The sequence below is a fragment of the Conger conger genome, chromosome 5 (assembly GCF_963514075.1).
Source record: "Conger conger chromosome 5, fConCon1.1, whole genome shotgun sequence".
NCBI classification, from domain to species: Eukaryota; Metazoa; Chordata; class Actinopteri; order Anguilliformes; family Congridae; genus Conger; species Conger conger.
In genome coordinates this window covers 40,925,379-40,937,118 of record NC_083764.1, presented here as the reverse complement: position 1 = coordinate 40,937,118, position 11,740 = coordinate 40,925,379, and the positions used below count along the sequence as shown (strand labels likewise).

Sequence of the window (11,740 nt, the reverse complement as noted above, 5' to 3'; positions counted from 1 at the left end):
AGATATCTTGAGGGGAATACATGCTTGGAGGACTTCTGGCTGTCTTCACAGTACATTCAGCTCAATAGGGGAGTTGAGGGCAGGGTGCTCAGCATGTTAATGTAGCAGTCAGACTATCGACTTGCCTTTTTGATTTTACTCTTTTTTGCAACAAGTGCCCATATTGGCTGTTTTTAACTTGGTAGATGTTGTGTAGACATACAACCTTTGGACAAGTATACAGTAGACCAACAATACTTGCCATACCCTAGAGGCAAATTAAACTATTTTTCAGAGGCAAGCTAAGATATTAGCATCTTATGCCAGAGCTGTAGGTCTTCTTTCCTCATGTATACACAGACCAACTGTACTTTAATCAAAGTAAAGGATTTTTTTTGCACCATGGTGGGGAATTGAACCCGTGGCTGCATGGGAGAATTGCATACTGGTTGAGAGGCTGCTGCACCAACCAGTCTCCTCCAGTGTCAGGTATTTAACCTGGGCTGACAGTCCCAGCCAACCCCAGGCATAACAGTAGGTTAGCTGTAAAGCTAGGTATGGAAGGGGTGAAGAAAGATTTTTTTTACCCTGTGCAAAATACCATACTACAAAGACTATTGTATCCTGGCTACAGTAGAGGGTAAAGTCTTGTTCAGGCACCACTAACATTTTTTTTTCACTTCCTGGTCTGTGCATTCGCTTTTTTCCCCCTTTTTCTTTTAAAGTGACAAACAACCAATTGCTTCGAATAATAAACATTACCCTGTCACGCCAGCATTCACACTAAAAAAATAAAAAAATAAAAAAATAAAAAAATAAATAAATAAATTAATAAATTAATAAATTAATAAATAAATAAATAAAAACTCACGACATGCGCTATGAGCGTAGATCTTAAATTCTCTATCCACTACGCTACGTGCACCAGTGCGCAAACATCCCAGAGTGCTGTGCGTTTCTACATAGCTAGCCATCTTGTCGAGTGAGAGAGGGAGGGAAGCAGTTTGTGAATTTCAGTTCCCTTGGAGTCTGTGAAAAAGGAGAGAACCAGTCTTAGAAAGCTGAACCGCACAGATTCCCTATCTTTCTTATCATAACCGGAGTTAGTGGATATACAAGGAGTAAAGGCTGAAGATATACGTGTCTTACAGGATGTCTTATATACATGTTCTCAGGTAGAAAAAGTGGTAGCTAGCGAGCTAGCAGGCTAATACCGAAGAGTGGTGAGGAGCGGGCCCGCCTGCTGAAGTAGCTAGCTGTAGGAACTGCGGAGCTGTAGCTAGCTAACCAGCTAGCCTGTTATCTGCGACAGCGGCCTGCTGACAACTCCGGACCCAGGACACAATTTTGCAGAGCAGGCCGGCTTTGACGGATCAGAGGAGAGGGAAAAAGCTGTCAGCAGGAAACGGATCGATTTGACAGGACCTGGATCTCCAAAGTTCGCAAGGTTTGATCTTGTATTTCTTTTTTTTGACAAGTCAGAAAATGCAACAGGAGAGAAGAGGGAAAGAGATGACGTAGCTACAATCTTCTCGCTAACAGTTTAAAACTGTGAAATTATATTTTAGGTCAGCATTTTCGTGCTACTCGGAAAAGCCTGTCCGCGTATAACAGAAGAGATATACCATAGCTTTTCAAAATGTCTAAAATGCCGGCGAAAAAGAAGAGCTGTTTCCAGATCACTAGTGTGACACAGGCTCAGGTAGCGGCAAGCAGCATCACTGACGACACCGAGAGTCTGGACGATCCAGACGAATCACGGACCGAGGACGTGTCATCGGAAATATTCGATGTGTCCCGGGCTGATTTTGAACCGGAGGTGTGTGACATTAGTTCATCAGAAGAAACCTTAAATAATGTAGGTGAGACGGAGACTCACATACCTCAAGATGGGCAGCTACCGACAGTATCAGGTCCTCCGAACGGGGGCTTTGCGTTTAGAAACGTAGGGGTGGCAGGTGTAGTTGTCAATCAGCAAGTTTTGGGAGCCGCAGTTCCAACGGGCCAGCTCCCTACCGCCGTGGCCGGAGTCGTGCAGCACCCAGCGCTGGTAGCAGCTGGTGGGGTTAGTAATGCGTCAGTGAGCGCGCCCCAGCCCACCCCAGCCGCCAGCTCGGTTAGTTCAACAACGACCTCTACAACAAGTTGCAGTTCACGTTTCAGGGTCATCAAACTTGATCACGGTACAGGGGAGCCCTTCAGAAGAGGCAGGTGGACTTGCATGGAGTTCTATGAGCGAGACTCTGAAGGCTCGGTCATCACCAGGACTGTGGATAGCATTCGACACGCCAACGCCTTGGACCACAGCATGGACCGGGACAGCGGGCTTGGGGCCACGGGGGGCTCTGCGGTTCCCACCACGCTCTCCGGCCCGGGTCCCGACCCCGTGGCCTCGGACTGCGCTTTCGTGAGCGGCCAGCAGCTCCACCCTGAGCCCCAGCCGCAGAGTTACAGCGGGGGGCCTCAAACTGTTGGCGGAGCCTTCCAGCAGGCCGGGTACCCCCTCGTCCCCGGCAGCATAGCAGTACCCGTTCAGGCCCAAGGCGGCATTCAGCCAATGGCACCCCAGAGCCTCGTGCCCCCCGGGACTAATGGCGTGCAGCCGAGCATGCCCCTGCAGCACGTGCAGAACTCTCCCTGCATGCCTTCAGCTGGCCAGGCCCAGCATTTTGGGTACCCTGTCCAGCAGCAGCAGCTTGTCCCTGGTCAGCAGCTGCTTGGCCAGCCCACGCTGGCACCCCCGGGTGCGTTGGATTACAGGCCGCAGCACCTGCCCGCCCAGACCTTCCCCGTGGGGACGCCGGTCAGCCAGGCCCCATCTTCGGTCCTGACCCCCGCCCCTGGAACGGCCCTCGGGCCTCAGCCTGGGGAAGGGATGGGCCCCGCCGGCCCCCAGGGTCTCCTGCAGCAGCCTGGAGGGGTCGGGGGAGGTGGGGCGGCGACCGCTCTAGCCGGGGCCCCGCAGCAGCCCGGCGCCCAGTACCAGCCCCCGGGGCCGTCCAGGGGCCCGCCTGCTTCCCTTGGCCTCCTCACGGCAGTCCCCGGGGTTCTGAGCATGGGCGCGTTGGGGGCCGGAGCGGGAGGGCCCGCGATGAACCACGTCCCGTCCCCCACGGCGCAGTCCCCACTGAGCCAGTCTCAGGGGCCCCACACCGGCCTCGATCAGGGAGAGAGCGTCCGGAGGCTGTCGGACACCCCTCCCCAGCCCTTCCCCGTCCCCGGGAAAGACCTAATGAAACCGCTGATCCCAGAAGGCCTTGCGCTGACCGCGCCTACCGTCAACAGCCTGTTTGGAATACCCATCACCATCGACGGGGACGAGGACGGGTAAGGCTGTGCCTTCGTCTGTCTCGGCTCATTTGGGTTGGGTTGTGTTAAAAATGCATGCTTTTACCAAAAAATGGACCCCAGGTGACGGTTACATGCATTACTGAAAACACTTATTACCAAAATGGTCCTTGATGGATTTAGAAACTGGCATCGATAGCATGCCTTAAAAACGTAATAGTATGAACCTGTCTTCACAACCCATCCTCATATTTAAGTACTGTATCCGTATCTGCAGATAGGATTAATTTTGCACTGCAATCATTTGCCACAACTGTGGGGTAGAAACTGTCACAGAAAGGCAGCATTTTCTAAAACCTCTCACGTTTAGAGAATATGTATTAGTTTACGTTTACAATATGGGTCCTGGTTAATTGACCCTTACTGATGTCACATTTTTCTGAAAGTCTGAGATTAATATGAAATTTGGTTCTGTTAATTCTACACTCAGTTTGAAGCAGGTCTGAACAGAAGTGGTCTGTGAAGTAGACGATGCTAATTTAAGAGCCTGGTTATGTGGTATGAGGTTGTTTCATGCCAAAAATATTCATAAATCGGTTTATTTACACTTCCAAGAATGTTTGGTAACTGTAAAAATAGTTTCTAATTGTGAAACCATGTTTGTGCTTGTAACATTCATGCTCACAAACAAGATGACTGTGAGTTTGAACGAACGTTACATTGTTTCTGTTTACCCCTTTGAAAGAGGTTGGTTTTTTGCAATGTTTTTTCAGAATTCGGTGCTCTAACCCCTTTGCATTTAATTACCAGTAGCGATTGTTACACCAACGTTAGAATGTTCAGTTAAGAACATTCAAAACCCGTGTTTTCTTATACCTCCCAGGGTTAAATAATTTTAAACTGAATTGCATGAAAGGTGCTTACAAATAAACAATTATAATAGTTACCATAGTCACTACCTTGTGGTTATAGAGAAAGTTGCACTATGGGCTATACTTTCTCAGCATTGCTTACCAAATTTATACTTCTGCATATGAATGTTAATTTATATTGCTTTCTCATCTGGCTATAGTTTTATTTAGGTAGACCTTAACTTGTTAGTTGAAAGTGAAACTTCACTGCAAAAAACCCCCCCAAAAACTGTCTGTTAGAATATGATATTACCTGCAGAGAAATTACAGGCTGCCAACCCAGCTCACTAATATGAACTTACTGGTAGCTCGATCCAGTAATTAGATGAGCTGTATTAACTTGAGTAACGTGAGTTGCATAGCTAGCTTGCTGTCAGTCAATTTCATATTTTCTTCATATCTTTGAAGCTTTAATAGTGTGATCTGGGAATGATTTATTTAGCTAAAGTTAACTGAGGACAAGTGGGGAGTGAGTGACTGGGGTGATGCATGTTCTTACACATTGAGCTACCTCACATTATCAGTTTGCACGCACATTTAAGTGCCTTCCATCAGGTATGAATGGATGTCATTGCTACTGTGTACATCTATGAGGAGTATGAATACTTGACTCCTCACTCATTTCCATAAATGAAGATTAGCCCAAGGGGGGTCCTCAATTTGTCGATAAGGGGAATGCATTTCCTGGCTTCTTTAGGCTGTTCCAGTATCTCGACATGCAGTTCGCTGTAAGAGGAACATAAACGGGTCGAAGGGGCCCTGTTTATGAAAGGGGTGTGTCTCCATACTTTAAGCAATTAGTGTTCCCACAGCACGGTTCATTTTAGCAACGCTTCTTTTTCAAGTGAAAGAAAGGCGTGCTTCAAGGTAAGGTTAGGTGAGGTGAAGGCTGTTTTTATTTTTGAACTGAGAGCAGAACTAGAATCCCCTTTCCTTGAGTGGAGGTGTTATCGTAGCAGTTTTATTTTTTTTGTTTTCTCCCTCAAGAAAAAGGTCCTGGTCTCGTTCAGATGTTTGGCCGTGCTCTGGTTGGAAGCTGAAGGGGGCATGGGCACTCAGGAAGGAAATATAGTGTTTGGCGTTTCTCATTACTACTTCAAAAATGCTGGAACACGGCCCTCTTCACGAAAACACCCTTATCCTCCTCCCCCAACGTGGTTCTCCTCGAAGCAGAAACATAACATCCCTTCTGGGTTTGAGTGTTCGAGATAAGTCTTCCACAATCGTTTCTTTGTCGCTTTCTGGTCCCCTGCCCTAAATTAATTTCCATCTTGTATGCTTTTTTTGGTTTACTGTTTTATAATTGCATCCTTCATTCTCTCACATATCGCATTCAAATCTTTAAATTGTAGGGTTTTGTGTCCTGAAATTGATGATTAATATCTGAATGCTCTTGATTTCCTTTCTCTATCCAAAATGCCTGAAATAGGTTTTTTTTTTTTTTTTTTTTTTTTTTCAAATGTGAAAACCAACATGCAATACAAAACTCTGCTATGCTACAGGACTGAAAAAATGTCAAAAACTTGATTCCTCAAAAGTGCATCTACAAATAGAATCTATATAATTCTGTGGAAGTTTTGCATATGTGTCGGTCATTAGATGCGGCAGCTGACCGCAGAACGCAGTTGGTTTTGTCTGACCAGTGTAGCATCGGTAGCCAGCGGTTGCTGCAGCAGCTGCTCCCCCTAGCTGCCCACCAGGGAACTGCAGGCTCCCAGTCCGTAGATGAGACAGGCTTCTCCTCCACTCAGGACCAGGTCATTCTGCTGTGAGGTAAAGGTCACTGTTTTACCAGCAAGTGGGAGAAGAGCATGCGTTTCAGTGTGTGGGGTGGGGTGGCATCGTGGTGACTCCGGGGCATGAACTTAGCCTGTAGCTCAAAGGTTGTGGGCTCACTTCCTCACTGTACCCTCGAGCAAGATGCCTAACCTGAATTGCTCCAGTAAAATACGTATTTGTATAAATGGCGCATATTTAAATGCTCAGAAGCCCTGTTTAAGAGCGTGTGCTAAAGCCAAAATGTAAATGAGAATAAAGGCTCTTGTTCATGTGCGCGTACTGAGACATTTTATGTCTGTTATGTAGATGCAAAGATGAACATGAAGGCTAGGTCCTCTTTAATGTAGCCTACACTTATTTTTCAAAGGAAAATTTTAAGTGTTATTTTGGCAAGTTAGTCTTCACAACATAATTGCATGTGAAATCAATTCCTATCATCTCGCTGCTTCAGTGTGCGAGTCAGATGTGTCGCAAATAAACGTTATTCAAGGGCGCTAATATCAGCCTTCTTTATGCAGGTTTGACCATGTTCCACAGACAAGGGCAGCCTTGTGGGGACAGTCGAGGTCTTGCATCCCTGTGTGGTAGGGATCAGGGGGCGGGGGGGCGGGGGCGCGAGAACGGCTGGGCAGGCGTGTACACAGTCTGGCCAATCGGTAGCACAAATTACTTGGCACAAAAGAAAACCAGGGCTGGATTTGGATTCGAGTTGATGATGCCTGCTGTATGGGGTGCCAGCTTCTCTCTAATGTTATTCTGTTTCCTGCTGTGTTCATAATACGCCCCTCAGCAATGTCTGGAGCACTGTCTAATCATGTCAGAGAGACTCGAGCCCTTTCCAGATTTGTAAGGCTGTCTCCACCTTCAGTGCAGGTGGGCGCCATTGGATGCTGGGGAGCAGAGCGAGGGCTAAAGACTGCTCTTCGCTCGTATCCATAATATATCTTTCTGTCTCAGGAATGCTGACCCGGGTTCAGGTTAGCCTTTTAGCTCTTAACGGGTGAGGTTAAGATGCGGACGTAACCTTATCCATTACCATAATGGGCCTGCACTTGTACTGTGAACAGGGTATCTTGTGTATACATACATGTGTATCTTGGGGCTCGTTTCAGCTGTGTGCAGTTGTGGACGCTCCAGCTCTGCGGAGTTGCGGAACAGTCGCTCTCCGTGACGTCGGCCCAGCCCTCTCTGAAGAGCCAGTGCCTAATCGTTTGCATGTGCGCTTTGATTTCAGCATGCCAAGAAGCACCGCTACCAGGACATTGTATGTCTTAAGACGCATATTGGAAATTGCGTCACTGGGCTGCAGCCAGATCTATTGCACAGTGGTGGAGAATGGATCCGTATCACTTGCCGTGTGCCCCTGCTTCAAGTTGTTGGCTGCATATAGAACCTTTACAAGAATCAGTCCAAATACGAAATTGTTTTGGAAGTATCTTTCTCAGCTTTACTGAGCTTGTCTGGTGTATTGGAACCAATGGAATGCTCTCAAAAAGTGCAAACCCTGTCTTCTGAGTCATTGCACCAGGCAAGATCAATCGAACAGACAATTATTTGAATCCAAAACCATTACAATAGACTAGAATAGTCCTTAATTGCAGAACAACTACTACTGTCAGAAGAGGGAATTTAAACTGTTGCACAGAAGCATCTTAATGTACAGAGAAATGTGTGTTGCGTAGGAGTGCTTTAGGCTCAGTTTTTATTTAATCATCCGTTTGTGGTGAGTGCACTTCTCCTGAATGTGAAACTGAGTGACCGGCATGTCGCCGTGACCCAGATCCGGTTGCGAAGTGCTGCTCGAAGTGTCAGAGCAGGACTTTCAGTTCCTGCCTCGCAAGTCAGCGAGCTGGCACGCGGGACAGGAAGTGACATGGTGAGTGAATCACACTGCCTTCCCCTGGTTTCCTCCTCTCCATCACAATACAATTACTACCTTCCAGCCTTCAATTCCATCAGAGCGCTGTCACTGGTTCCTCTGAGCTTTACTTTGCACCCCTTTCAGGAATCACATCCCTGTCTTTTCGTAGGTGCTAGAGTTCAGGAAGAGTTTGAGCTATACGCAAGTTCTTCAGAAAGAGCCGCGGTTTAGTCATAAGTGAACGTTTCCTGAAACCCGTGCGAGTTTGGGCAGAGCCCGGGAGAGCGTAGCTAGTGACGGGCATGGGAAACGCACTGGCTCAGACGTGCAGGTCTGTCATCACAGTCCACTGGCACACTTTTTTGTAGTCTGCGCCTGTCGTAAGCACCGTTTTATCACTGGGGGGAATTTGTGGTCTTGGCAGTTGGCATTTTGTAAGCGGAAGTCTTATTTGAGCCAGGGAATTTACATTATTATGTAAGGTATGCGTGGTAAGCCTGGATTTACCATAGCTATGCAGGTTTCTGCTGGATAATATCCTAACTTTCTAATATTTTTGTTCTGAATACTATTAACACCTATTATTACTCTGCTTGTTAATATATAGGTCTACACATCCTTATATTTCAAGACCAGAGCCTAATTGCTAATAGGTTAATTGTCACCACAAAGTTCTTGAACATTTCAGATGTTTCAGATGGTTGTCTGGATATAGTGTGTGTGTGTGTGTGTGTGTGTGTGTGTGTGTGTGTGTGTGTGTGTGTGTGTGTGTGTGTGTGTGTGTGTGTGTGTGTGTGTGTGTGTGTGTGTGTGTGTGTGTGTGTGTGTGTGTGTGTGTGTGTGAGATAAACTTTGAGACATGTATAAACCCATGTGAGCTGGTAAGATGGCTTGTTGTCGTGGGAATGACTCATCCACCTTGGTGCCTGTGAGTGCGGGTGTGTTTGTGTATGTGTCCCTATCTGTCTCGGTCTCTGTCTGTGAGGGTGCTTGCATGCCCCTCCACCACAAAATCAAGTGGGTAGCAGACCCCCGCCTAGACCTGAATGGCCTGTTTTTGTGGGGCGGCCCAGACACGTTCTCCCATAGGAGAGCCCTGTGGTGTGCACGGGCGGGTAGGGCCCCTGGCCGGAGCGGAGACAGAAGCCTGGCTCTTTTTCCCCCAGATCACCGACCCGTGCAGACCCCTGGGGGCGCATTCCAGGAGCACTCTGAATGACTGCGATTGTCAGACGTCACCTCCATCGCAGCGGCCGCCCGCCCCGACACTCGATCACAGGGCCCTCTCCCCCAAACACTCCCCCCCCTTTCCTCCCCCTCCTAAATGGATATCATGCGGCTGATAAGCCCACTCGTGTAGTGAGTTGATTACAGGGCTGAGGCCCTTTCTAAGCCCTCGACAGCACGTTGATATCCGAGAGAGAACCGCATTTAAGGTTTAACCACTGCCAGAGTCTTCATTTTTGTCTCAGTACAAGGGGGAATATGAACATAGGATTTCAAGGGGGTAATCTGCGGTGCTGCCAAACCACAATGGAAAAATGAACAAGCCTGTGCAATGCCCTATGGTGCCGTAGAACCATAATGTCAAGAAAATGGGCATATTATGAGGGCTCCACACTGCGACTAAATGGTCAAATCTTTCTTGCCGGTGCAAGTATTTTGTTGTCACATAGGTGTGACTAAAAAAAAAAGTTTAACTTTTTCATTGTTCATTCCCTTGGCAAATTACGTGACTAAGAGGGGATTTTTTTATTTCTCAGCGTCATAATGGCGTCCTTGACTCATTGGCACAACTCTGGTTCTCATGTTGACAAATGGCAATAACAGACTCCAAAGGAAATCAAAGGCCTAGAATCAAGACTAGATAGTGAAATCTGTTATACCGGCACTGAGGAAGCGATGGAATCGACTTCACTAATCAGAAACAGTTGAGAAGCTAACTGTCCAATTACTTTTGGTCCCCTAAAATGGAGGGACTATTTATAGAAAGGGATGCGATTTCTACACAGATCACCCTATATGGATCACCTCATGTATTTATGACATTTTGTCATTATTCATTGCTTAACTTCAAATCCAGTGTGCAGGAGTACAGAGCCGAAAGAACAGAAAATGTGCCGTCCAAATAATTATGGACTGTACTATATATAACTTAAACCACGTCAAAATATTTTGCCGTTAAATTTTGGGATTGTGCCACCAGTTCAAAAAGTTATCCTGGAGCCCTGTATTATGTGCCCCTATGTGATCCATTCACACAAGTTTGAAGTTATAAGGGGGAACCCTCACAATGGTGTTTCTGATAGAGTACAGTTGATGGCTGTCAAAGATAATTCATCCAGAAATAAGTATATTTTCCTTCTGGTCACCATTTTACATTTGGAATTTAACATGTTTAGCATTACCCCCCCAGGCAAGTCTCGTGGCAGGCCCAGTGGTGGAGTATCCAGGTGGAATGCCTCTGGATAAGGTCACCTTACAGGAATGTTGCCATCAAGAGTAACTTAAACTTAATTTTTTCATACATTTGTAATTCAGGTTGCGCATGTTTACAAAAGAACAGTCTCGCTTTCAGTCTGAGTTAAAAACCCAGTTTGCTAACCATTATACTACACCAGAGGTGGAAAGATCAGGAGTCTAAGTAAAAGTGCTACCATGTGCTTCTTCCACCCATGAACTCAGCCAGCTGATTTTACAAATGAGTTTTACCTCCTGGCTGAAGAATTGTGCTAATTGGAAAATCCAGGTGTTCGGAACAAAATACTGGAGAGGACTCTTTTTCTGAATCAGAATTTTCCACCAATGTACTACACTGTCATGCAGATATGTACATTGGCTGCGTGTACATAACTGGATGACATTGGCTGCCACATTTTCCAATCAAGAAGGCCAAAAGCAGAACATCAGCGGTCCTAATGTTGCATATCAGGGAGAAGCAAATAGACTAGCTTGTTTTGAGTTGAGCCATGCAAATTGAATTAATTCTGAATTACATAATGGGCTGTTCTGGGAGGCTGGGCATCTCCGGTTTCATTTTGAAAAACATCTGTTGACTGTGCATTTGCTGTTCCCTCTTGTGTTCTCTGAAGTCCTGACTTGGCACAAAAAATGTCCACTGAATACAAAGTGCTCAGTTGGAACAAATTGTATTGGTCCCAGGTGAGAGATTCATTTTGTGATGTGACCAAAGTTGTTGATAAAGAAAGTTCATGCTTCTCTCTGGGTCAGTGGGCACCCTTTGGACTGTTTCATACCTAAAAATATTATTTCATATTATATTCAGGATCTTTCTGAAAATAAGGCAGTACTCATATTTCTCGAACAGTATTTTGACTTAGATTTTGTTATTTTACTGTGTAATTGTGATGGCAAGGAGACTGGTGGCTGCATTGAATGTTGCTACATGAAATGCTATAGCTGTACTTCGCTGCAGTGTCTGAACAGTCAATTTCGGTTCAAGTTCCCCCTACCACTGGTGCCTATATGGCTGTTGTTGCTCCGTTAATGATTGACATATGAGAATGCTAACGATGTGTGAAACAACAGCCAAATGAGTTTAGCGGGTTCAAACTCACAGGTTTCTTGTGCCTCCACATCCCAAGGTAATTTGGTTGAGGGGAGCGGATTCGGTTTGCTTTTCAAAGCATTTGGCTACCTGTTGTCCTAGTCTTGGTCATAGGCATCAAATGAAAATTGTTATTTGTTTTATTTTTTTGATGGGCCCTTTGGATCATGCGGGGCTTGACATTAACGGTTGCCCACCTCAACCAGAATTGGGCAATTGGCAACCATTTCCTTATTTTCAGAAAGATCCTGAATATAATATGAAATAATATTTTTAGGTATGAAAAGGGCTCACTAACATGTTGACTCACCCTCTGCCTGTGTTTATAGTCCTTATATTCGGGTTTCAAAGTGT

The 11,740-nt window shown here is 46.1% G+C and overlaps 1 protein-coding gene across 1 annotated transcript in view; it reads left to right on the top strand.

The window, feature by feature from the left end:
- The first annotated feature begins 966 nt into the window (after positions 1–966).
- The window catches only part of LOC133129834 (TSC22 domain family protein 2-like), a 34,940-nt gene continuing 24,166 nt past the window's right edge, over positions 967–11,740 (top strand). Inside the window, exon 1 of the mRNA XM_061244180.1 lies at positions 967–3,306. Coding sequence (XP_061100164.1) covers positions 1,619–3,306 — 1,688 coding nt within the window. The 5' untranslated portion in view covers positions 967–1,618. The remainder of the gene's footprint in view (positions 3,307–11,740) is intronic.